The sequence below is a fragment of the Rousettus aegyptiacus genome, unplaced genomic scaffold, assembly GCF_014176215.1.
Source record: "Rousettus aegyptiacus isolate mRouAeg1 unplaced genomic scaffold, mRouAeg1.p scaffold_m13_p_3, whole genome shotgun sequence".
NCBI lineage: Eukaryota > Metazoa > Chordata > Mammalia > Chiroptera > Pteropodidae > Rousettus > Rousettus aegyptiacus.
In genome coordinates, this window is record NW_023416306.1 from 104,803,929 (window position 1) to 104,830,173 (window position 26,245).

The 26,245-nt window shown below is 50.8% G+C and overlaps 1 protein-coding gene across 2 annotated transcripts; it reads right to left on the bottom strand.

Moving 5' to 3' along the window:
- Positions 1–2,560: 2,560 nt before the first annotated feature.
- On the bottom strand, positions 2,561–23,124 carry NYNRIN (NYN domain and retroviral integrase containing). 2 transcript variants are annotated; one of them, XM_036217786.1, is made up of 9 exons: positions 22,564–23,124; positions 22,205–22,419; positions 14,210–14,856; positions 12,529–14,091; positions 11,487–11,617; positions 11,255–11,351; positions 9,561–9,662; positions 9,237–9,338; positions 2,561–8,039 (listed from the first exon to the last, which is right to left on the bottom strand). In XM_036217786.1, exons 1-9 carry the CDS (start codon positions 22,982–22,984, stop codon positions 5,165–5,167), a joined length of 6,153 nt encoding a protein of 2,050 aa, XP_036073679.1. In that variant the 5' UTR covers positions 22,985–23,124; the 3' UTR covers positions 2,561–5,164. The 2 variants fall into 2 exon arrangements, with proteins under 2 accessions (XP_036073679.1, XP_016005760.2); XM_016150274.2 differs by lacking the exon at positions 22,564–23,124 and having other exon boundaries at positions 22,205–22,530.
- Between the last annotated feature and the right edge of the window lie 3,121 nt (positions 23,125–26,245).

The following is a 26,245-nucleotide window of genomic DNA, read 5'->3' on the forward strand; positions in this document are numbered from 1 at the left end:
TCCCGTGTGTTCAGCTTCTCCCTCTCTACTTACTCCTTCCCTTCAGCAGTTAGATAGACTCTAGTCTCTTAAATCTAAAAAAGGAAAAATGGCTGTGGAAATGGTTATAGATATATAATTATCCTCAGCTCATATGTCCCCACAGCTAATTGACATCATTCTCCTCTTTAGAGTCAAATACCTATGCTCGGCAATTGTTCACCTCTTAAGTCAACTATAGCTTTAAGTCAACTATAGCTCCACCTAAACTTAGCTCAGCTGTTCACTCATAATTTCCATGTCACTGAAGTTAACGGACACTCCCTAGTCCTTCTGTTACCCAGGCTCCCCATAACATTTGACCCTGTTGGCCACACCCTTCTTCTAGAAGCACTCTCTGACTAGCCAGTTCCTGACTGTGTACTTTCTGGGCTTTCCCTATCTCTGCCCAGGACTCAGTTTCTTTTTCTGGCACCTCCTCCTCTGCCCATCTTTCAAATATTGGTTTTCCTCAGGGTTCTGCCCTAGGATGCCTTCTGTCTGGCACACTCTCAAAATCACAAATTACCATCCATGTGCTGACAACTTCCACATTTTTTGTCTCTGTCTAGAATCTCCCTCCTAAATCTCAGACTCACGCATAGGATGTCCCGCCTTAAAGTCAACTTGCTAAAATTATAGTCTTTCCTCCCTACATCTGTTCTCCTTCCCTGTTCTCTGTGTGTAGAGAACTTCCTGTTGCAGAGAACTGCCTCTCTACAGATGGAACTTCCCTGTTGCCCCAACCAAACACAAGCTCTTATCCTCAACTCTTCCCTCTCCCATAATCCCCATGTCCAATTTCTCATATCGCCTGTACCCACAGCTTGTGAATTATCCTTGGTTCCATCCATTATTTTCCATCTACCCTGGCTCAAACTACCAATCTCTCAGAATTCTACAAAAGCTTTCTAACTGGCTCCTCGGCCTCCAGTTTTGCCTCCCTTAGTCCATTCCCTGCACTGGGGATTCCAAAATGAGTCATCTAAGTGAACTTCACTGCCTAAAGCTCTTGTAAAATGGAGAGAGTAATTGTATCTACCCCACAGGGTTGGAAACCACTTAGAACAGTACCTGGCACAAAGCAAGTACTCAATACTCAATATATGAACGTTACTGTTACTGTATGAATTGGTAAACAAGTTGAAAGTTGTGCATGTCCCAAGGATTCTTGGACAATCATTAAAAAGCAGATAGGATTTTTGTTTTGTTTTATTCTGACCGTTTACCTGTTACAATGCTTCTTTCTTTCAGGCGTGTTCACTTGTATCCATGAACACAGGACTTAGTGAATGTTTGCTAGGAAAACATGGTAATAGCAAGGCTCAGGGGGTCCTAATGTCACCAGATAGCTTATGTACACTTTAACATGGGAATGGAATATAGTACGGGATGTTCTTTATCTTTATAGTTTGCTTATGTCATGGGACTATCTGCATACTGGTGACTTGGTAATTTCTCTGTTAGAGACTCAAGGAAACCCACCTGTCGAGAATGAGGGAAAATGGTGATGCGTATAAACAAGAGAAGTGGTGACTCATACTCTCTGGTGCCCATGATGCTTAGCTGTGAACGAACTTTTTTTATTCGCTTCTTCAAAAATAGGAGGAATCTCCAATCTCTGCTCAGACTTTATAAATTCTTCAACAGTGAAGAAGAGAAATCTTATCATCAGAGGGCTCAGAGGCCAATGTGGGTAAAATCTGATTGTTGCTTAAATTTATTTTGACTAAAAATAAAGAGATTTTGCTGAGCCATACCTTTGTGACCAAGCTTCCACCTAGGAGTTCTGAACCTTTCACTCGCTGACCTGTACCAATAGCATGTGAATTATCCTTGGTAAAAGGAGTCGGGGAAGACCAAGACCTCTCTGAATGAGTTGTGAACTGAGACCCCAAGCTCCTATGCCATGGGATCCTATACCATGCTCTTTCCCTTACCACCCTGAACTGTATTTGCTTCTTGAATGATCTCCCTCACCTGACTCTGTCAGTTCCAAAGGGACAGAGACTCATGTCACTCACGGTGCCTGCTATCTACCCTACACTTAGTCAGGGCCTGGCACAGTCAGAGGTCCCCAATTTTTTGGCACCAAGGACTGGTGCTCCTATGAGAGTCTAATGCCTGATCTGAGGTGGAGCTGAGGCGGTGATGCTAACACTGGGGAGCGGCTACAAATACAGAGGAAGCTTCTCTTGCTCGCCTGCCGCTCACCCCCCACTGTGCAGCCCAGTTCCTAACAGGCCATGGACTGGTACCAGTCTGCCACCCAGGAGCTGGGGACGCCTGCAGTAGGTGTTCTATCATATTGGACGGTAGTGTACACATGAGCTAGGGAGTTCTCAGGAAGGACAGGTCCTTCCTTCCGCTCCATACCCCTGCCGGTGCTGAAAGGCAGCAAGAAGCAAAGGCCTGAGTTGAGAAAGTTGACCAGGATTAGGAAGGTCTCTGAGCCTGAGGGGCAGTAACGCCAAGAGTTCCAGAGACAGAAAGGAGAGAAATGTTAGCTAGCATGTGATCTTCTTAGTTCGGGCTGCTATGACAAACACACCAGACTGGATGACTTAGATAACAGAAATTTATTTCTCACAGTTCTGGAGGCTGAATATTTAAGATCAAGTTGCCAGTAAATCGAATGTCTGCTGAGATCCCACTTCCCACTTGCAGATGGCCATCTTCTCATTGTATCCTCACGAGGTGGGTAGTGAGAGCAAGCTCTCCTTTCTTTCTCTTCTTATAAAGACAATAATCCCATCATGGGCTCCATTCTCATGACCTTATCTGAACCTAATTAACTCCCAAAAGCCATCCCACTAAGGGTTAGGGTTTCAACATGTGAATTTGGGGGAACACGAGTATGCAGTTCATTACAGTGACGGATGTTTACTCCATACTTGGCATCACAGTAGCCTCTTTGCACAGATTATGTCATACAGTCCTTGCACCATCCATAATTTAGGAATTCTTGCCCTGCATTTGTTAGACGGGGAAACCAAAGCTTGAGAAAACAGGCCACATAAGTAGCAGATATAGAGTCAGTATTCAAACCTAGCTTTAGCTTCTTTCCAAGACAACTAAGTTGGTTCAGCTCTGACACCACGCTCTTACGCCAGCCTTCTTTTACCTTCCCATCCTGCCCATTTTCAACACATAAACTGGAAAGGGCACTAGCATGGAAGCCATAGCCTGGGCTCTCCTTTCAGCCCCACCATGAACCAGCCATGGGGTCTTCAGATCGCTACCTGGTTGTTGTGGTCTCCTCATATGTAAAATAAGAGCTTAAAGAACTGGACATTGGCGCCATTTTGACCTGTTTATTGATAAATCAAATGAAAAATAGAAATGACATAAAAGGGTACAAGATCATAAATGTGGTCAACAGGGGAGAATGGGTATAGCTCTGGGAGGGAGAATGAGGTCGGCCATACCATTAGAGGAGAGAAAGGAGGAGGGGAGGAGCAGAGAGAGGAGGAGGAAGAAAGAAGGCATCTGCTAAAAATCCCACGGCTCACCTTTCAATTTCTCATGTCACCCAATCATTCTTTCCTGGACAGAGTTAACAGCTGGAAATGGTTTAAGGGCAACATCTAGTAGTTTGTCTATAACACATGGGAGACGGGGAATTAGAGGGAATATGGGCAGGATTTAGAGAGGTTCTCTCACTTGAACCTGTCACCAGAACCCTTTCTATGGTGAACAGTCTTGAAGCTTAATCCTGGTCTCAGTTCAACCATGAACTGTGTGACCTTCAGCAAGTCACTTCCCCTCTCTGGGCCTTTCCCTGGCTGGAACACAAGCAAATTCGACTCTATGGTAGGATCTGCTCTGGCTCCAGAAATGCTAAATATGTTAGCGACCTGAGCTAGGCCAGGAAACTGGCTCATTTTTGGAGAAATAAAACTACTCAGAGGCCCAGCCAGAGGGATACAGTGCTGGCCTTCACTGGAGCTCACTCTTTCAGTGGCAGCAGCAATTCAGAGGGTGAGTGTAAGCACACACACCTATGAGAACTCACTCTTATTCCAAGAGTGATCTTTGCAGTGCTCTGAGCCTGGGGTTTTGCTCTACATAGAAGGCAGGTCCAGGGGATAGGAGGTGATCCAACCACAGCAGTCACACACTATGTAGGAACTGGGGGTGTAGGGTACAGTGGAGGTAAGAGGAGAGGGCTGTGGGCTTTAGGGTGGGATTGGGAGATAGAGCCACGCCGGCACCTCACCGTGTGCCAGACTGCTCATTTCAGACACCCTCCCCCCTTGAAATAGAGGCCTGGGCCCCTTGGTCTAGTTGAAGCAGCTCTTCAGGTAGAGATGCCACACTTGGCATCAAGATCCTTGATTCCTGTGGGGTTGATACCATCGCAGCAGGGGTCAGGGTTGTCTCCATTGGCTGGAGTCAAATGAGGTAGGCTGACTCAGTCTCGCCCTTGCCTTTCCATGCTGACAAGCAGGACACTTGTCGGTGGCTGGCCGTCCTCCCACTCCAGCTCTGAGCCTTGGGGCCCAGAACTGCCAGGCCTTCCTTGCTAGCTGGACAGGCCTAGCATGGCCTGAGAAAGCTGACCACAAGACTGCAAACAGGCTGCCTCTCTACAACCTGCATGGATTTGGGTCAGCTGTGACAACTTCAAGGGCAAAGGGTCCCCAAATGAACAGGTCAGGGGAGAGGAGTCTACATCCGAGGTTTCTGTTTGAGAGGAGAGTGTGGTTCTGGTTCTGAAGTCCCGAGCCACACTGTTTCTTAGTTAGGTAGCCAGGAGTCAGATTCTAGGGCGGGGGGATGGGGGGTGCATGCATATTTGTGTGTGTACACCTGTACATGTATGACAGGGTAAAGGAGATACTTAGGGAAAGACATTGAGCCTGGCCTACCTCAGTAAGGGGACTTTGCACTCTCCAGGGTGAAACTGCCAGAGGCCCATATCTGACAGCCTTTGGCAGATTCTTCCAATACCATACCCTGAACATTTCCATAAGGATGCTGGTCCCCAGTTCAAGGCAATTCAGCAAAGCTTTATAAAGTAACTTCTCTACAAAAGGCACAACAGAGGCCCCGAGGGGGCTGTGAGAGCACGACTGGGGTTGAAGGGGAAGCCTAGCAGCAGCAGCCCAGGACCCTGGGGGTGTGGCTTCCCCACTGCTCCAGCTCACTGCTCTAAGACCTTGAAAGACAGCGGGGTACCACTCTTGGCAAAGGATTTCATCAGACTGCTAGGATAGATGCACCCAAGCTTCTCTGGGGTTGGGAAGCCCCAGACCCTATAGAGAGACAGGCTTAGCCGATCCCCAATATAGAAGGGACCTACCCACTTGGCACTGCTGCCATTCCTGGGGAGTGACAGCAAGAGGACCTGGTCACCCACGTTCCACTCCTTCTCCTGGCTCTCCCGCTTGAAACGCCTATTCTCCGCCTTTTCACTGGCCTTGTCAGCCACCCTCCAGTGGAGCTCCAGCAGCTCCCCCATCAGCTGGAGCAAGAAGATGTCCATCTTGAGCCCTTCGATATTTGCACTGCTCATCTCCCACCACAGGGGCTCAGTCAGTCTCACCTCGCCCCCTGTCAAGATCTGAAACGGCGAGGCCTGGGTGGAGGAGGCCCTGAAGGCCAGATGCAGCAAGGGCAGGGAAGCTGCCCACCTCTTGCCGTGAAGAAAGATGAACTCCTTGAGGGCCCTCTTGAATTCCCAGTAGGCCCCTGAGCTCGTCAGGCAGGGGAACTGCAGGTCCCTACTCAAGGAGGCCGTCTGGGCTCCCAGGGCCAGCCCACAGCTTACCAGGACATGCTGGGCAAACTGGGGACCCTGGGCAGCCTCCATCCTCACGGGAACACCCCACCTTGCAAACACATGCTGAAGCAGCAACTGGGCCACAGCCGTGTGCGTGTAGGGCTTCAGCGGGAACGCCTCCACCCACCTGGTGTTGGGGTCAGCCACAATCAGCACATGCTTGTGGCCCTCCTCACTTATGGTGACCGGGCCCACCACCTCGATCTGAAGGTTTGACCAGGGGGCGGTTGACCTGAGGGGCCACAGGGACTCAATAACCTTCAACTCACTGCCTAGGAGATTTCGGGGGATGCAGAACAAGCAGCTCCTGCAGTAATCTCTGACATGCTCCTGCATCCCAGGCCACCACCCTAGCAACCGCAGCTTCTTGTAGGTCTCCTCGGGCCTCTGATGGGCCCCCACAGGGAGATCATGCACAGAGAAAATCAAGTCCCTTCGTAGTTGCCTTGGGACTACCCAGACCTTAGGCTTCTTATCTCCCTTGAACAGAAGCAGGCCACTCTCCTGGTCCAGGCTGAGTGAGTTAAAGGCAGAACTGAAGGGTGAGGAGCCAGACAATTTCTGCCCGGCCTGCAGCTTGGCGATAATTTCCGCCAGGGTGCTATCACTGAGCTGTAATGCCAGCAAGTCTGGCCTCTTGCCCACGGTATGGGGAGACACTACGGGGACTGGCACATCCGTTGGCAAATTCCACCACTGCCCACCCCCCTGAGCGCCCTGCTTGGCCAGGGTGTCCACCGTCACGGCAAACAGGGAGCCGCGGTAGGAGGTTCGGTAGATAAACGGAAGGGATGAGAGGCCAGAGGTGAGGGATATGATGTAGGAAAGCAGGCTCGGGTGAGGTAGTGGGGATCCGTCAGAGGACAGGAAGCCCCGAGCCCTCCACAGGGGCAGGAGCTCCCAGAGGAGGCTGAAGACCCAGTTGCAGTGCGTGAGGAAAACCACAGGGAGGGGGGACTGGCCAAAGCGCTCCAAACCGCAAGCCACAGCAGCCAGGTGGGCATAGGTTGGTGTGTAAGGTGAACAAGAGAAGGAAAGGGAGACAGGGGGGCTGGTGGGAGACAGGACATAGAGACCAAAGCCAGCACACCACTCATCCTCACGGTAAAAGCAATAGCCCGACATGTGGATGCAGACAAAAGTGGACAGATCAGAAAAAGGAGGCAGAACCTGGAAGAAACGAGTCAGAGAGGACGCAGGCGTCAGCAGTCGGTTTTCCCCCAGCAGCCCCTGGAGAAGGGTCAATTCCAGAGCCCTCTTGCCTCTGTCCTGCACCAAGAGGGACCATCGGATCAACCACGCTTTGGAAACCCTTCGGCTCTCTGGAGCCTCAGGGTCCACAGTGGTCCGGGAGGCGTACGAAAGGTCCAGGACCACAGGGGTGTCCCCGATGCAGCGGGAAAAATGCTTGAGGGCCCAGGCCACAGCATAGGGGCTGTCTCCCCCCGACTGGGGGCCCTCACTCTCTTCATCAGGGAGGAGGGGTTTTGAGGTATAGGCAATAGGGTGCTTCCTTCCTGAGTGCTCCTGGTAGACAATGGCCGTCAGGGCCACTTGGCTCACCGTCACCTCCAAGCGGAAGGGCAGCTGGGAGTTGGGAGCCGTCAGGCAGAGAGCAGACACCAGGGCTCGCTTCAGGGACAAGAAGGCCTTCTCGTGCTCCTGGTCCCACTGCCAGTCTGGCTTCTGCTTGAGGAGGCTGTGCAAGGGGCCCACAAGGGCTTCGTAGTCAGGGATGACATCCCGGTGGGAGTCCATGAACCCCACGAAGAAGGAGAGTGCAGTAAAGTTGTTGGGGATGGTCATCTGGGCCAAGTGGGTAAGAACCTGCTGGCAGGGAGCCTTCCCATCCCAGGGGATGCCCAGGGAGGGGGAAGTCACCACTGGTAGGAGATCGATGTCAAGGGCCTCATCAGGGGGGTCCTGGAGGCTGAGGCACCGGAGAATTTCTTCCGAAAGGGATGGGCACTCAGCCCTGAACACCGACACCAGCGAAGAGTCCAGGTCCTCCTCCTCGGCCGGCCTCTGTGTGCCCTGCCCCTCCCCCTGCTCTTCATCCTGCCGCTCCCTCGGCTCCTCACCCTGCCTCTCCTCCTTCTCTTCCCTGACTTCTTCCACTTTCTGAGGACTCTCCAAAGGCCCCGTGTCGGTGGCGTCGCTCAGCTCAGAGATGCTGGCTGACCTGGGAGGAAGGGTCTTCCACACCTTCAGGAAGTTGCCAATGTCGGTGTCCAACCTGCATCGAAACAGCAGAGCAGAGGGTCCAACAAAGGAGGGAAGGGGACAGCCCACCCCAGAGGCCATCCATGGGGAAATCACACCTGTGGAAACCCTGCGGAGCCCCACCTCATTGCTCAGTGACCCTGAGGGTGGGCTGAGTGCCAGCCTCTGACACGGTCCCTGCCCACACAGATCCTCTACCTCTGCCATGTGCTGGGCCTCAATATCAGAGATTCCACTACGCTTTGAAGGTTTGTCCAATCAAAATTTCATTGACCAAGTGGCATTTTCAACAAGTTTTAAGCCAATGGTACGATAAGAATTAGATGACTGGTGCTTCCGACCTGACCCCAGGATGAGCAAGCCAGGTCGAGAGGGAACGAGGTCTGACAGGGACTTGAGAGGACACAGTAGACAAACCTCCTCCACATCACTTTTTTTCCAAACCAGGAAAATAGGACTGCGTGGGGGCCTGGCCCAGGAAGCAGTACCTTGCCCAGAGGGTCCACCACAGTCTCTGCTGGGCCCGGGAACTGGGAGATGGTAAGCAAGGTAGTTTGGGGACGGGGTGGTGCGGGGTAGAGGCCAGAGGATCTGAGTTACTGCAAACCAGTTCTGCCAGCACCAGCAAAGTGAACTTGGGAAAGTACTTGAATCTCAGATTCCTCATCTGTAAAATGAGGATAGTAGTCATGTATGTCTAACTCAGGTTGTAAAGAAAGACCAAGGGGATTAGAAATGTGGAAAAAATTCTACTTGGCACAGACTCTAGACACAGCTGCCCTTGAACACAATGAAATAGGAACGAGGCTGTTCACTGCAGCACTGGTTCCAACAGCATGACACAGAAACCATCAATGGCCCTCCACGAGAGACCCGATAACTGTTGGGTATTCATGTAATGGAATACCATACGGCCATTAAAGTGAGCCACACGAATTAACATCTGGGAAAAAAAAACAATAAAAAGCTGAGTACAAATGCCAGTTGTGGAAGGATACATATAGTATTAAAGCATGTGTGCAAAATTGTAAAACAGCAAAACCATACTGTAAGTGGTTTATGGACGCATAAAGAAGTGGTAGAAGTGTAAAGATGTGAAAACGTCGAATCACTCTGCTCACTATTAAGCACTGGAAAAATGCAGGCTAGCACTTAGGGGAAGTTTCTGGTCAGTCCCCGGAGGGGCTGGGAGGCAGGGGAGGCCCATTACCTGTTGGGCTTCCTCAGAAACTCATCCAAGGTGGGGCCATCGCGGCCCAGTGGGTCGTCAGGCACCATGAAGAGATTCCCCGCAAAGGTGAAGGGCAGCAGGCTGGACACGGGAGAGAGGAGGCACAGTTGCTGAGGAGCCCTCGACCCACCCACACCCCATTGCTGCCTGGACATCTCCCTGGGGGCCAACACCCACATCTCCCAGCAGATGCTGGTCGGCGCCACCCCAACCAAGGGCCCTCTCCTGGCTCTAACACCCCTGCCAGGGGCTACCTGACATCCAAGGAGAAGGAACAGCCCAACCCCCTCTAAGCCACCTCACCGATCTTTGACCATCAGTTTCTTGGAATTATTCATCAGGATGTGGAGCTGCTCGTTGGTGACAATGATGCCATCTGTCTCCTCTGCCAGCTTTACCATAAACCTGCAAGGAGAGTGGGGATCACTAACAACTCAGGAACCAGCCCCTCCATTCCCCAGTCCTCTGGGAAAATAAACTTGGAGCTTCAAATTGGAGCGCGTTGGACAAAAACTGCCCTTGGTGGTCGGGAAGCCGGGTGCCAGGAGCCCATCCCCTCATCCGTATAGCCATCTGGGATCACCACTACCACCTGGGAGGGTAAACTGGGATGGATGCCCTGCAACTGTACATACAAACACAGACGCCTGTTTTACACACAGGCATTCACATACAATGCATGGACACGCACACAAACCCACACACTTGTCCACATCCACAAGTGCATTTTTATTGCTTCAGTTTCCACATCTGTAAAACATAAAATATGTCCCTTAAATAGCTATGAGGATTAAACCGGATGACTGAAATATCTAGCTCAGTGTCTGCCATATAACATACACACAAATTTTCCATTATTCTTCTTTACCAATGAGCAACATTCATGTACATGCTGACACATGCACATACATACAAAACACATATAAAAACACACACACCCCTTAATAAACAAACCCATTTCCAAGGATCACTTCTCCTTGAAAGAAGGCTGTGACCAGGAAACAAAGCAAAGGGCACCTACTTCTTCAGCATTCCCTGAAGACTGCCACTCCGGTGGCCCCAAGTATGCTATTCCACTAGTGCCCAGTAGAGGGGCCTTCTGCAGAAAAGCCATCTTCCCTGGCACCCAGGCAGGAAATTAATTACAGGCACTTAAACACCTCACCCAGAGGGCTTGCTCTTTAAGGAGAGATGCCCGAGTTGCCCAGCCCAGTCGTTCCCAGGTCTGAAGGCTGAGAGGATGCCAGGTTTGGGGGAAAGTGGGGAGGCACAGAACTTGTCCCTGCCTCACACGAGAGGTGCCTAAGTGAAGCCAAGTCCTGTGTCTGCCCAGCATGAACTATAGCCCAAGACCTGCAACTACAGCAGGGTCTATCCCTTCCCCCAAAAGAGCCAGCATCACAGCCTCCTCCTGTGCACACTGGTTGTACAGTCATGTTGAGAAACGGATGCTTAGGATTGAGAAGTAGGAAGGCATTCGGGCGTTAGCTAGGAGATGGGGCCAGTTTAAGCATTTTCAGAGCCCAGCCAGAGCTCCATCCACATACAGCCATACACATTTCCAGTGCCAGGGCTGGGGAAGGGAAAGACTGAAGCGGTTCCTTGAGACATGAACTTCAACTGAAACTGGCACCCAAAATCAGATGCTTAGGGAAGCAGCTCACTCGAAGCACCACGAGTCACCTAGCCCAGTCCCGTTCAAGGCTGTGGGTCTCAGCCCATAGGTCGTGAGAGAAGAAAGTCTGTTAACTAAGGGAAATGCAGCTGCAGAATCCCAAAGTCAGAAATGCCTCATGGCCTTGGGTAGAGCCAGCCTTGGAGCTCTCTCCTTACTGTGTCCCTCCCTCTGCCCTGGAGCGCTATGCACCATCCTCTCTCACGCGACCCCTCAGATGTGTTTGCTTCCATCTCCCCAGAGCAGACGAGGCAGGACCCCACCTGACACACCAGCTTAGCCCCCAGAGTCCCACAGAGGGCAGGGCTGGGGACTGGCACACCTGTAATCATAGGTGGTAATCTTCTTGCCATTCTCAAGCTGGGAGGGGGTGATCGAAAGCATCTTGAGGGAATGTAACTTCGTCAGAAAGTGACTCTCTGGAGGCAAAAGGCAGAAGATGGAGATGGTCAGAGGAAGGGCTGAGTGGAAAAGGCCACTTAGGGGACAGAGAGAGGCAGGAAAAGAAAGAGCTTGGTGATGCTGGAGGGGCCGAGGCGCAGTAGATGGCTCACCTCTCACCCTCCGGTTCTTCTTCAGCTGCCAGGTGGGTACAAACACAGTGACCTCTCGGTGTCCTCGGTTCCAGAAATACTGCACTGCCATGGCAATGCCACGGCAGGAGAAAAAGTGCTGGAGGCCATGCCTGTGGGGGTGGTGGAAAGTAAGGAACACATTCCTGCCCAAGAAATGGCCCAGCCTCCCCACGCCTCCCTAGAGCCAGCCCGGGCAGCACAGAGGGCAACGCCAGGGAACCAGCGTCAGCACCACAAGCACTGACAATGCCCTTTTCCCTTCTCTCCATCATTGAACGTGCTGTGAGCACTTACTGGGTGACTGTGTGTGTGTGTGTGTGTGTGTGTGTGTGTGTGTCTGTGGGGGCCTCCAGGAGAAGAGGAAGAAGATGGCAACCTCTAAACCCAAAGAGCTCAAGTCAGAGCTGGAAGCAAGCAAACAGTCACTGACCATCTACTATATGCTAGGGGTGTGTTCAGCACAGATACCACTCTACCATGTGGGCAAATTAAGTGGTCCTGCATATATTTACGCTAAGGCATACACAGCAGTAAGTGCTGTGCGGGGAGGGCGATGTCAAAAGGTTGGTCAGGAAAAGCTTCATAGAGGAGATCTGTGCTGGGCCTTAAGGTTGGAGCCAAACACTTGGAAGCTGACGTGGGGTTGTCCGACGCCATGCTACGTAAGGCAGGCTGCAGTGGAAAGAGCGTGGGCCTTGACAGTGGACAGATCTGAACCCAATGGCCTCCTGGAACCCTTACTGGCTCTGCGACCTTGGGTACGATTCGTCACCTCTCTGAGCCTATTTCTGCTTTTGACAAAGAAGAACAGAAACCTACATTTGCAGGGCTGCTGTGACAAGTCCATGCACAGTGCCTAGCACTCAGTAGTCACTCAACGTGTGCCACTTCCCTCCCATATTTTCCTCATTTGAACCCATGTCACCCACAGAGGTCAAGGATGCCCACGCTATGTCCCCACAAGACACCCTGCCCCAGGTCCCCAGCATGCCCAATCTATCTTATGCCCATGACTACTCACACCATGGCCACACTGCTGCCATCAATGACCACTCGCCGCAACCCCTGGTTTCCAGGTTCCCCCGACAGGTTCAGCTCGAAGGGTGTATTCAGAGCCTCGTGGTACCTCTGGAAGCTGGTCACTGTGCTGTTCGCCTGTGGTTGTCGAGGCGCTTGCCTCAGGGCCCCCTCCCAAGCCCCCAGGAGCCCTCCCACCTGCGGATGGTGCTTACTACTGAGAGCCAAGGTGCTGTCAGGCTGGGGAGCCTGCCTCCTGGCCACCCCCTGGCCCTTCGGGAAGGAGGCAGTGCCCTTTGATGGAGGCTGAACCTCCCTCAGGAGCTTGGCTGCATCCAAGGCTGGCGCTGGAACTGTGGGCACTTTCTGAGCAACAGGCGTTTTCGACGCTCTGGAGGCTTTCGGAGCCGCAGGGCCTTTGGGGGTCGCAGGTGTTTTGGGAGCTGTGGACCCTGTTTTAGCCACAGGACCAGGTTGAGCTTTGGGTGTTTTGGGCCCTGCAGGCAATGTTTTAGCTGCAGGCGTCTTCTGAGCTGTGGGAGTTTGGGGAGTTGCAGGCACCACTTGAGCTGCTGCAGCCGGTTGACCCACATCTGCCTTTTGAGTTGTGGGCACCACTTGAGCTGCTGGCTTTGTGGGAGCCGAAGGCACTTTGGGAACTGCAGGTTCTGTGTGGACTGCTGGCATCACTTGGGCTGTAGGCACTTTGGAGGCTGCAGACAGCACTTGATTCGTGGGTGGGGTTTGAGCTGTGGGCACTGCTACAGCCATGGGCACTTCGAGAGTCTCAGGCACTGTTTGAGGATCAGGAACTGACTGAGCCGACAGCCCCCCTTGAGCCACAGGCCTCCCTTGAGTTGTATGCATTCCCTGTCCTGTGGGTGGTGCTGAAAAGGTCCCCTCTTTTGGCTCCTTATAATCCCATTGCATACTTCCTTGACCCCCTGGCTCACTTGCAGCTTGGAGTTGGGGTGTAGTAGTCAAAGGTGGCCCTATCTGTGGAAGTCCTAGGCTAGCCTTGTCCTTTACACCCGAGCCTCCTGACACCACCAATAAACTCATGACTTTTTGGGGGGTCTCTGGCCTCGGGCAATTCTGTAGGGTTGCCTCTCCTCCTGGCCCCCCGCCTGGTCTACAGTCCACACTGGGCAAAGGAACCAGCTCCTTCTGCTTCCACTCTAGGTTCAAGGGCAAAGGGCTCTGCCCTGGCAGTTTGAACTGAATGGGGCCCAGTGGCCTCTGCCAGAAGGGGAAACTGAAGCACGCCTGGGACAGGAGCCAGGCCAGGTGGAGAGACTGCAGTTCATTGATCCTCCAGAAGGTTGCGGCAATAGTCCCTGGCCACAAGGGCCCAAAGGCCGGCCCCGGGGCCCAGGCCTTCCAGGCTGGGCACACACCCAGGGCTGACACAGGAGGAGCGTGGAAGGGGAGTTTGTCTTCTACCCTCTGGACCTGCCTCTGCTGTGACAAAGCTTGTGAGTGGTTCGCAGAGTCCTGGCTGCTGGCGGATGGCGCTGCCCCTTCCTTTCGAGCACTGTCCGTACCACCTTGGTTGTTGGAACCAACGCTGGGGAAAGACCAAGTTTGTTGGAAAGACAGAGAGACCAGTTAGGTCCCAAACTCCTTCCTTCAAGTGGGGGAGCAGGGGTGGGGCAGAGAAGCTAGACGAATTCTCCAGAACTTACCGTACCAGCTGGTTTGCTGTCTCCTGCTGTGCGTTTTGGCCTGGAGAGGCTCCTAGGCTGGTTAATTTCTTTGAATTTTCTGTGCTCCCATTCTGGAGGGTCTTTATGTCCAGGAAGGACCCAGGACCATCTCCCACGGACATCACGGCTGAGCCTTCCTTCTGCTGGTGGGGAGGGCAGATCAGGACCTCTGGGTCGGAGCGGGTGTTGGAGGTGCCGATGCGGCTGAGCCACTCGATGATGTCCTCTTTGCCTGCAGCATCCCGCACCAGGCTCAGCAGCAGCTCCTGGACCGCTGGGGGTAGCTGCAGCAGGTCCCCTGCATACTGATCACCACGGATCCAGACCAAAGCTCCAAAGGCCCGGGTCACCTCAGCCTCCCAGATTCCCCGGGGGGTGAGCAGAGGGGCAGGGCCCCAGCGCAGCCGCCCCACCAGCTCCTCCAGCCAGTTCTGAGTCATGATGAAAGACTCGGTCAGCCCGCCCACCATCAGGGAGCCAGGGGGGCCGGGCACCAAGTAGGCCAGGGTGCTCCAGCAGAGGCAGTCCAGGAAGAGGCCCTGGGCCCCGAGGAAGGCACAGTGCAGGGCAGGCGGGTAGCGAACCTCCTTCCATAGCTCTGGGTTGCACAGGCCCTTCAGATACTCCTGAAGCCACAGTGGGGAGAACACAAAAGAAGTCATCCCTTAATAGGGTGGCCAGTGGCTAGCACTCCCCCACCCAGAAGGCCCACCCCTCGCCAAGAAAGTGTCCCCCCCATGTCTACCAGCAGCCAAGCCCCTAAGGCCAGCCTCTCTCTTCCTGGTCCTGCCCCTTCACACACTCATTTTTTCCAGAAGAGTCAGACAGAATGGGAGCGGTCTCGAGGGAAGAAGAGCACCTGGGTTTGGAGTCAAGGGACCTGGATCTACTTCCAATTAGACCTCAGCAGGTTAAGTTAATTGTGGGAAATTTATCATCTCAGAGCCTCATCCTCTTCACCAGTATGACAGGCTAAACGAGATAATCCTAAGGTCCAATCCTACTCTGGCATTCTAGAATTGTGAACTAGCTAGCGGGGAGGGGGACTGCCCCTTACTGAGCACCCTCCATGTGCCAGGAACGTATATGACCTGGGGAAAGTTATTTATCCTCCTTGTGCCTACATTTCCTCATCTGTAAAATGGGGAAAATAGTTCTGCCTCATTAGGCTATTATGGAACTTCGGCGAGTTAACACAAAGGAAGTGCCTAGCCTAGTGCGTGGCACAGTATATTTCCATTTTGCAGTCTCAGAAGAGCCATGCGGTTTGCCCAAGGACACACAGCTAGAGAGAGACTGGGTGAGGACCCACAACCCACCACCTGTCTGACCATGAAACCAGAGCTCTTCCACCTCCTCGGGCTGACTACACAGTGACTACAGGGTAATCCCGTGAGATTCTGGGTTAACATACCTCCAGAAGGTCTCTAGCACAATCTGGTAACTCTGTTGCTTAGAGGACACAGAGGAGGAGATAAGTCGCTGGGCCAGCATCTGGGGGAAACCCACAGATATGCACAACGGCCAAACCAGAAGGAAAGCCTCTGGCTCCCTGGGCAGACCATGTCCTCACGTTCACAGGGCTCACGCACCCAGTCTTATGAGGTCACTGGGATGGGAAAGGTTGGGTTCCTCCACTAGATGGCTGAGTTTCGCCAGCAGGACCCCATGAACTCCATGTGAGCATGAGTGCACACTCTTAATCAGCCAACACATGTTGACTGCATTCACCCTCATGTCCCTCCATATCCCTGTGTTGATCAAAGACATCCTCTTCCTGATCTCCCCTGACAGTCCCATTAGGAGCAAACGCTCCCTTTTGGATCTCTAGAAGCTATCCTGAGGACAACTCCAGGGCCTTTGCTCAGTACCCAGGCCATCCTTCCCTGCTCCAGCCTATGCTTACCTCTTTCGCCTGCCCAGGCCATAGACTGCCAGACCCTTCCCCAAAGGGCCTGAAATGCACCCAGGCACTTAGATCCAGGTCTTACCCATTTTCAAATCAGTCCCAAACCAGCTCAAAACCTGACAGAAAACCCAAGCCAACTCCTCACACCCAGAACCTCAGCTGGACCCACTGCCCACCAAGGGTGAATCTGACCAGGTGCAGGATCACTCTCACAGACTTTAACAAACTCCCCCACCCCACATACCTCACATCCTAACCACTTGAAAACAACATGTAAATATGAAGACATGTACTGGGAAAGAAGATTGTGGGTGGTTTCTTTCTCTTTGTGCAAAGAGCTTAAAATATTTATTGTACCATTAACTGTTAATATTTTTTAACTAAAAGATATATAGGAACTGAAATAATTTTCAAAATAATAAATCTGAATATTTATTGAACACTTACTATATGCCGGGCTCTTTAAGCACATTATCTCATTTATTCCTCTCTCAGTCCTATAAGGAAATTACTATCATCCCCATTTTAGAAGAGCATGGATAGGCACTTGTCCAAGGTCACACAGATAGTAGGCTGGGACACTCAGCCAGTCTGACTCCAAAGTCTGGGGTCTTAGTCATGACACTGTCTCTACTTTCAAGCAAAAAGAAAAAAAAGAAAAGAAAAAAGATAGGGAAACAACAGGCATTTTTAATCCAGAAACTATCTGGAGCAATGTTCCTGCTTAAAAGCCCACCCAAACCTTTTTCCTCTAAGAGGAGAAAAAGTAGAGAAGAAGTAAGAATAATATAAGTACAGAAAAAGAGTGGTGTGTTTGTGAAAACATATTGCCCAATGTCTCACGGGTCCTTTGTCAACCTGTAAGTTAAATAAAAACACCAAATAGGTTAACACTGCTCTACACTTGATCAAGGTGCTTTATTATTTAACACCTGACCTGGTATTCTCCTTTCTCTTAAGCCAGCTACCATTCATCGTCGGCCTTCCAGAAGCACCCAAAATTACACTAAAGAATACTAGAAAGGCTCAGAAAATGGCAGCACCAAGAAACTTTGGAATTAAGAGTGAAGGGGCAGACTGAGGTAAAGTTGTTTGAGGACCAGTTAGAGCCAGAAGCCAAAGCTCCCCACAACCCCCCAAACATACACACAGGCTGGGCAAGTACCTCTCTATCCACTGGAGATTTGTTCTCTAGAGAGCTGAAAACAGGTCCTAGAATTAGAGGTTTATCAGCATATTTGAGGGTGTGGGTACCATACAAAAAGCATGGAGGAACAAAGAAGGGCCAAGCAATGTGGTCTGAAATGAAAGCTGAGTGCAGAGAAATTCATTCTTCCCATTCACAGGTTCAGCAGCCAGACCCTGACTCTCTAAGACGAAGAATAGAAAAGTACATTTGAAAATCCAGCCAGCCTAAGCTCAAAGACCACCAGATAGGTTACCTAACAGACAGTCCCCCCAGATCTCTGCATAGCCAGCCTCAAAATCAATAAGCCTCAGCCTCAGCTCCCAATTGGCTCTTTGACTTTTATTCCTTAATCTTGCAAAGATTAAGTGATATATGAAGAAAGCTTCTAATGTGAGGTAAATATATAGAAAACACACAGAAAGGGGCGGGAGTAACTTGAAGGAAGAAAAAGTAGGCAGGGAGAAGAAAATTTCAAGCCATTTACTATCATTACTTTCCTCAGAGGGATAATAGAGAACATTGTACAGACTGAATAAGAATAGAATACTATTTTTAAAAAAGAGAATTCAGAGAGAACATAAATGACTTTTACACATTAAAAATATGATGGCAGAAATGAAAGACCCAAGAAAAAGCCTGGAAGATAAAGTTAAGGAAATCTCCAGAAAGCAAAGCAAAAAGTCAGAGCTGGAAAATAGGAGAAAAAAATAAGAAAAGTGGATTAGTCAGTCCAGAAAGCCCAATGTCTCAATAGGAGTTCCAGAAAGAGAGAACACAGAAAACACAGAGGAGAAAATCAGTGAAACATTTCCAGAAAATGCCCTAGATCTGAAGAACGTGAGTGTACAGATAGAAGGACCCACCGAACATGGATGAAGGCAGAGCCAAACAAAGGAGTCTTACTAGGAAATCTCAGAACAGGGGAAACTGCAAACTTCCAGAGAGAAAAAACTTCACATACGAAGGAGCAGGGATCGGAATAGCTTCAGACATCTAAAAAGCAAGACGTCAACGGAGTAATGCCTTTACACTTCTGAAGGAAAAGAATTTTCTATTTATAATTTGATACCAAACTATCAATCAAGTGACCTTCAGATAAGTAATCCCAACATTTTACCTCCTATAAAAACCTTTCTCAGAAAGCTACTGGAGAGTATTTTCCAGCAAATCAAGAAAGGAAACTAAAAAAGGAGACCAACATAGGAAAAAAACAAGGGCAATCTGCAGAATCATAATAAGGGAAAAATTTCAGAGTTTATTCATTTGTTGAACAAATCATTACTGAGCACCTAATATGTGTCATCCTAGGATGACAACAGTCAGCAGGCATAGAGGACAACTAGTTCAGACTGGAAAGGACTTGAGAGACAACACATTGAGAGCAGTCATCAGCATACTCTTTAGCAATGCACCATCTTTCTAACTTGATGAAACTACTAATGGATGTGCTCCACCAACCCAAGAAAAGAGAAAGACATTAGGTCCAGAAAACAAGACATCTAACAAAGAAAAAAGGCATAGGGAGGCCAAGAGTGACAGCGAATGGAAGTCTCAGGATGACAGCTGTATAGGTTGGACCAGACAGAAAGAAGGATGTCTCCAAGAAAAAATTTGGAACCGAAAGAATACCTTGCATCTATTGGACTGACCTTGTAGAAAATTGTAGTGAGAGGCCACTGAAAGTTGTAAGAATTAGCAATAGGTACAGAGAAAAACAAGCATATTGAAAGACAAGGAGTTCTTAACCTCAATAAAATAAAAAGTAAGAAAGACAACATAATCATTGTACATTTTAATGTTTACATGTTAGTGATATTTGCATAGACATAGTGATGCAAATACTAAATTTAAATTTAACAGAAGATTGAAAAATAGCTATATTGGGAATAAAGAGGGGAATGGCGATATGAGAAAGTTAAATCCTCACCTGCAATAAGATGAAGTAAAAAAACATTTTAAATTAATTAATCAAATGATAACAGTATCTAAAATTTTTTGGAAATGTGCAAATGTATAAATGCCAGAGCAAACATTATCTACAAGGAAGGGCACTGAAGAGAGTCGAGAACAAGGCAGGAGTCCTTGTGTTCTATTGTGTGCCTTTTCAAAGTTATTAGGCTTGCAAATTGTAAATTACTTTGAGAATAGAAAAATTAAGTTTTTTTAAAAAAGGAAAGGTTAGGTGCCTACAACACAATTAGGTATGCTGGTTAGTGTTTAACTATCAGCCGGTTGGGGAACAGCCCTGATCTGTAGCATTTGACAATTTCTGTGATGTAAATGCTCCCACCATGGCATATTTCAAACCACCAAGGGGACTCCACTGGCTTGCAAACTTATTGAAATTTTAACAATAGGTCAGTAGGAGGCACCTCCAGCATACCCCTGGCCACTACCAAGTTCCATGGTACTGCTCATAGTTAGTATGGAGCAGGAACAGATGAACCCTCCTTTCCACTTGCTGATTTCACCTCAGAAGCCAGACCTCTCCAAGTGTTTGTTTCTGCTGCCCAGGAATGTGATTCCAGCATTGCCTTCATTATTTTTCAAATCCTACCACAAGAAAACAATGGAAAGGTGCTCTCGAATTCTACAGATATTTTCCTGGAAAACCAGCCACATGTGATGTAGAAACACACCCAGGCCCTTCTTTCGATGAGCCTGTATCTTTCCTGACCCTTCCTCCCCTCAGCAATAAGAAACCCCTATCCTCACCCCTTCTCCACCCTGCAACCTCTAGTCTCACAGAGTCCTTGCAGCCAATTGGCTTATGTATAGTAGTAGGCTGTTATCAAAGTATCATGATTCTGTGTCCCTACAGCTGGGATTGGGGTCAGCCACAGCACCTCCATATTGAAACTTGGGAAATTTTCTCATATCAGATTCCGGGACCTTAGAGAGCAAGTAATCCAAGCTTCTCACTTTTCAAATGAGGAGCCTGACACTCAGAGAGGGAAAGGACTCACTCAAAGTTACACAGCTACTTAACAACAGTAATAACTGACATCTGTACTTGACAGCTCTCCACATTTTGCAAAAGTACTTAAGCATGCATTATTTCGGCTGGCTCTCGCAACCCTTCCATGAGGTGGGTATTATTATATCATTTTATAGATGAGAAAATAGGCTCAAGAGGGTAAATGATTTGACCGAGTTAGGAGGTAGCAAACCCCAATCTCAAACCCTCTCCACCATTCTCCTGTCTCAGTGTAACCTGATGACAGCGAATTGAGCCCAGGTCTCCTAACTCCTAGGACAAAGCCGTATACTCCCCACCTTCTTTGCCCTCTTGTTCCAAACCTCCAAGCATCTGTTCTTTCTGTTCATTCTGTGAAATAAGGGAGGGAGTTACCTAGAACATCCTTACACTATGTTTCCACCTTCAGCAGTGCCTTTCCCCAGGGGAAGACAAAGGGAAGGAGGTGACAGGGTGGTAGAATTGAGGGAGCCACTGACTACATTAGCATGGCCTGGGGTGTGAGGGAGGGATCCTTTAGGAGGCAGTGGGAACAGGACCACAGTCCCCAAGAAGCTGACCTAGGGTTTAAGCAGGGGGCAGGGGAGCTGAGCACCTCAGAAAACACCAGTCCCATAAAAGGGTGAGCTGTTGTACTTCAAATTAACAAAAAGATTAAGAATCCAAAACAACCCAAAAGCCTCCTCTTGTTAACCAACCCTATCTCAGCTACTGAAAATTTCAGGGGCTCTTGCACATCTATTCTCTGGGCAGGCACCCTTCCCCTCCCCCAGCATCTCTGTCAGAATTTGAGAAAATGCTGACGCAGCAGCTCAACATAGGGGCTGAGGGAGGAACTTTCCAGCCTGCCTGCCTGCCTGCCTGCTAGCCAGCATGTTCTGGGCCTCCCCCACCCATGGCCTTGGCCAATTACTATATCAGTACAGACCCAGCTGGGGAAGGGGTGTGTGTTGGGGTGGTTGGGGGCAGAGGGAGGCTGTAGCATTCCTACCAGGAAAAGATAAGATAAAAGAATCTGAGGGAAGAGGTAGACCTTGGCTATGACTGGGGGTCAGAGGGAACCTGAGAGGCCGAAGTAGAGGAGAAGCCTGTGAGAGAAGCCAGAGAGAACGCAAAAGAGACACACCGTGACCTGGCCTATCCAAATGTCCAGCCCCATACAGCAAGCTCTTTCATGTGAAAGCCCGCAGCCCTCCTTCCAAATTCCCACCCATCCCCAAGGGCTGGTGGCTTCCAGAGCAGCTGCGCCCGCACCCCTGAGCAAGAAGCTATCTAAAGCATCAAGAGTGTGGGGCAGGGAGCCCAGAGCTCTAGGTTCTGGTCCCAGCCCTGGTCACCCCCACCTACCTGACCCCCAGCACTCACTCAGGCAGGCCCCTCACTCTCTCCAGTGCCCAACACCTCCTCTGTAAAATGCCAGCATTGCTTTAGTAGCATTTCTAAGGGCCTCTCCAGTCCCAGCACCCTGATAGGGGACAGACCAAGTTTTAAGGAGACTTTAAAAGAGACAGAAGGGTCATCTTGGTGGAGAACAAAGAGATGTGTTGCAGAGGCCATTCGAATTGCGGACTTTAATGCAGGAGTGGAGTTGTGGATGCTGGGGCCCTGGCTCCTGGGGGTACACAGGCTGCAGACCCTCTCTCAGGGCACTTGAGGGGCAGAAATGACAAGCAAGAGAGAGGTGGAGCAAAAAAGAAAAAGAAGAAGAAGAAGAAGAAACCAGAGAGAAGTAACCGATATTGCAGATGTGGAAAGACAGGAGGATGGCCCAGTACCTGCCGGCCACACTGGCGAATCCAGGTCGGGGACTTCGGGGGATCTCTGTCTCCCCGGAAGGCAGGGAAACGGGAGAGGAGTCTGGTAGGAAGGGATGGGTGGGGGTAGGGAGAAGCTGTTTACCTTGGCTTTGCCCATGTTCTCCCTGGGCCCCTCGAGCTGCAGCCAGAAGTAGGGGTTGTCGGGGCGGCTCTGGAAGGCGTTCAGCTTGATCCTGAAGATGCGCTGCACTTGCAGCCGCTGCCGCTGCACCCGGGGCTTCGATTTGGTCTGCACCATGACCCATTCCTGCGCCGGAGGGTCGCCCCCAGACAGGAGCATGGCTGCCCCACCCGCCCCTGGAAGGAAAGAGCCCAAAGTGTCACCGGGATCCCAGGGCGAAAGGCGCCGCAGCCCCCGGCCCAGGGAGCCCAGGCCACGCCCCCGGCTCCCTGCGGCGCGCCCCCGGGCTGGGTCTTGGTCCCCGGGGCTCGCGGACCCACCCGCCACCGCTCGGGCGTCCGCCCTCCCGAGCTCCGTTTCTTTCGGCGGTGGCTCCCGCGACAATCTCTTCCTGCCAGGGGTGGAAGCTGGGGGTGGGACCGGTCCGGCTCCCACCGCCCTTCCCTCCGCCCCCAGCCTTCCCCCTTCACCGCTCCGCCAGTCTCTTCGGGATGAGCTCCTTCTCCGTCTTCTGGGCAGCTTAAAGGGAGGAGGAAGGCGGGGGAAGAAGAGAGGCGGTAGGAGGGTCCTGGAAACCTCTGCTTTCCACCCAAGTTTTGGGCCCAGACCCAGAATCCAGGGGTCAAAGTTAATTTCCTTCCACGTTCCTCTTTCCCCAGTGGAAGGAAAAGGAAGAAGAAGGAGGGGAATTTGGTTAGGGGAAAGGGGTCTTGGTTTCGGGGACCTGGTCTTTCTCCCCATTCCGCCCTCCCACCCCGCCGCCTCCCAGGCCTCGCTGGAGAACGGGGACCTGTGCCCCTCCTTCCCTGGAGGAAAGGGTTAAGGGAGAGCAGGGTGGGGAGCCCGGGAGGCCGGGGCCTGAGGAAACTCTGGGCTGGAAACAGAGCAGGAAGGAGAGTAAAAGCACCGCCTCCCCACCCCTCCCCCCAAGTCTGGGGACAGCCAGGAGCTGGCAGGCAGCCCAGACCCTCCTGAAGCCCCCAGGGCTGGAGGGGCCTCCCCGCCCGAGTTTTCAGTCTTGTGTTGTTTATGAAAGCCCTTTTTAGCAAGTTTGAGTTATACCCTGAAGAGAGGCTTTAGGATGGGAGTAAGGGTCTGCTGGGGAGCGCAGCCTCTGAGGGTTCCCTCAACCCATGACCCACAGCCAGCTGCTTGGCATCAGTGGTCAGGGACTAGCCCTAGGCTAGGGGCCACCTCCAACACCCGGCCCTGGAGGCGTCTCCAGCACAAAGAACACCTTATGCAGCCCTGTGGCTTGAACAGAACCTTGCTCTGTGGAGGGCACAGTCTGCATCCCAGGCCTCAGTGACCTTTATTTTCCAAACCAAAACCCAGAGCCACAGTCTAACAGGCACAAGTGTACCTATGGGGACAAAGAGCAGTGGACTTTAAATTCTGGATGGCCTGGAACACCTGGGCTGAGGGGCCATCTTTTGTGTGTGTGCAGGCAAGGGCCAGGAGTGCCCCACTGTAAGGTAGGGGCCCGACTGGGGGAGGGAAGATGGGCTCACACCACTCCTAGTCTGGACTGAACTCAGCCCAACCAGTCTTACCCCACTTCTGCCGCTTCTCCCTAGATTGGAATCCAGATAAGGAAAAAGGCGATCTTTGTCACCTCTCGCTCCAAGGCTATTCTGCCTGCCCTGTGTCATGTCCCTGACCTGCCCTCTCTAGCACCTTGAAGCAGAAGACTCTCAGGGTAAACTGTCTCTCTCCACTCTTCCTACCTCTAACTTCTCTCCCTTCATCAAAAGAAGCTCCTGCCCTATTGTGCTTCGGTTTCTCCTCTGAAGCAAGGTGAGGGACACATGTCCCTGCTCTTCACTAACAAATACTGACCTTTTGTTGCCTCTTCCAACTGACTGTGGACCTCAGCACAGTGGCATCTTCAATCCTGTGTTCAAAGAGATTATGGAGGGTGGGAAGAGGTCAAGCTTAGCAGTCAGGTACTTAATACATGGGTAAAAGAGAGTAATTCATTTAAACTCCTATGCCTTCATTTCCTTAGCTCATAGAAATGGGGACAATAATACCTACAGCACAAGTTGTAAATCAGACTACACAGGTACAGGTATCACACCTGGCACATTTCCTTTCAAGGAGTGGATACCCAATACATTTTAATTTTCCCTTCCCAGATCTTGTCTCTTTTCTGCCACCTCAGCTCTGGCCACTGTGTCTCCATACTTTCCAAGAGATTCTCCTCCTTCCTGTCCTTTCACATCTCACTGCCACAGAGATGCCACCAGCCTGGCTTCCAGATCAGGTTCTTCTTACCCTTCCTGAAAAGCTATGGCCCACCTGCTTTTCCACTTAGATGTAGTGGATTTGGTTCGATACCCTAGTTCTAGCCCCAGCTTTGCTGGTGATGAGTCATGCATTCTTAAGCAGGTAGTTAAGTGCCTTGACCTCTCTGGGCTTCTTCATCTAAATTCATTCATTGAGCCAAACTCATTCAACAAATTCAACTCATATTTATTGAGTGCTGCTATGAGCCAGCCAGGTCCTGGGAGTACAGCATCGACTGTAACAGGTGTCTTCCTACTCTCATGAAATAGGCAAAGAAAGACCCTGATTTCAGGGAATGATATATACTCTGCTAGAAATAAAACAAGGTGTAGTAATGGAGAGTGCCCTGATGGGGCCTCTCTGGTTGAGGTGATATTTCAGCCAGAGGGAGAGCAAGAACATGGGTACTGAGATGGCAACGCACTAAACTTAACAATATTTGATGCAAGTCTCTCCCCAGCTCGAATACATTTAGCGATTCCTTGCCTACAGTATTAGGTTAAAACTTGTTCCTCTCCGTAACCCAAATCTACCTTCCCAACCTTGTATAGAAGGATCCAAGTCTAAGTAGAAATAGATATGTCTAGGCATGTCTGGCAACCGGTTAGCTCATGCTGCCAGGAGCCTGTTTGCAGAAGGAATGAAAAGCCTCCAGGAGAAAGCTCATAGTGATTAGAGGAGGAGCTGGCCCTGTGAGCCTGAAGATAATAGATCTTATCCCTTCTAGGCTCGAAGGGAGAGGCAGTTCTGTCACTAGAAGACCTCTCCACCTAGCCCAGACCCTGCCTCGCCCAGTTCCTGAAGATGGGGGTAGGGAGCCCTGGGAGCCAGACAGCCTGCTTGGAACCTTTGTATAGTGTAACCCAGAGGGGAGATAGGCCTCTTCCTGACTTTGCCAGCATCCGTGAGAAGCTGTCCTTCCCAGAGGGCTGCCATCAGAGCCAAAGTGGCTTACCAAACACACATACAACGGTTAAGACTTAAGGTGATTCCAAATGAGCAGGTGGAGGCAAGACCCAAGGAAACTGGAGTTACTCTAGGGGAGAAGGAGGGAGTGGTGGCCCCTCCATGTAGGTGAGGAAACACATTGGTCCTCTCAAAAGGGATGGCTGACAGAAGTTTAAAGAATAGATCTTTGATGGGAATGTGGGCAGGTTTAAGGGAAAACAATGAGACTGATGCAGTACTCTAGGTCTCGAATGGAGGAAGCCGTTACCACCTGTAGGCCTGAAAGAGAAAAGGGAAGATGTGGTCACTGGAACCAAGCAATGAGCCCAAGCTGGAGCTGTGGATGGAACTGCGCCTTAGGTAAAGATGCACAGCCACTGACCATCTGTGGCCCAGCATGGAGGAGCCATCTTCCAATTTCCCACCAGTGCCTAGCATTGGCCGAACCCTATCAGAAGTCAAAGGGCAGGGAAGTGGGGTCGAGGCAGGCCACTGAGGCTAGCCTCATGCATACAGGGCAGAGTGGAGAAGAGTGAAGAGGAGAGCTGAAGAGACACAGAATAATCAACATACCACTTTGACCCTTAATATCTACAGGCTAATGAGGCCTAAGGAAATTGGCATTATACAAATTCCCCCTACTCCCCTACCCTCACCCCCAAACACTCTCAGGAACAAGGCTGACTATCTCTGTGCTCCCATTCAGAACACTATTCAGAACACAGGGCTTACAGTCAAAGGCTTAGGTTCAAATCCCAGCTATGT

Excerpts from the sequence above, each read along its gene's own strand:
- NYNRIN (XM_036217786.1), bottom strand. The coding sequence starts at position 22,984 with ATGGGGAGAAAGACCAGGTCCCCGAAACCAAGACCCCTTTCCCCTAAC. Across the intron at positions 22,420-22,563 it reads GGACGCCCGAGCGGTGGCGG|GGGCGGGTGGGGCAGCCATG; the intron begins GTGGGTCCGCGA and ends CTTTCCTTCCAG. Across the intron at positions 14,857-22,204 it reads AGAACATGGGCAAAGCCAAG|GAGTATCTGAAGGGCCTGTG; the intron begins GTAAACAGCTTC and ends CTGTGGCTTCAG.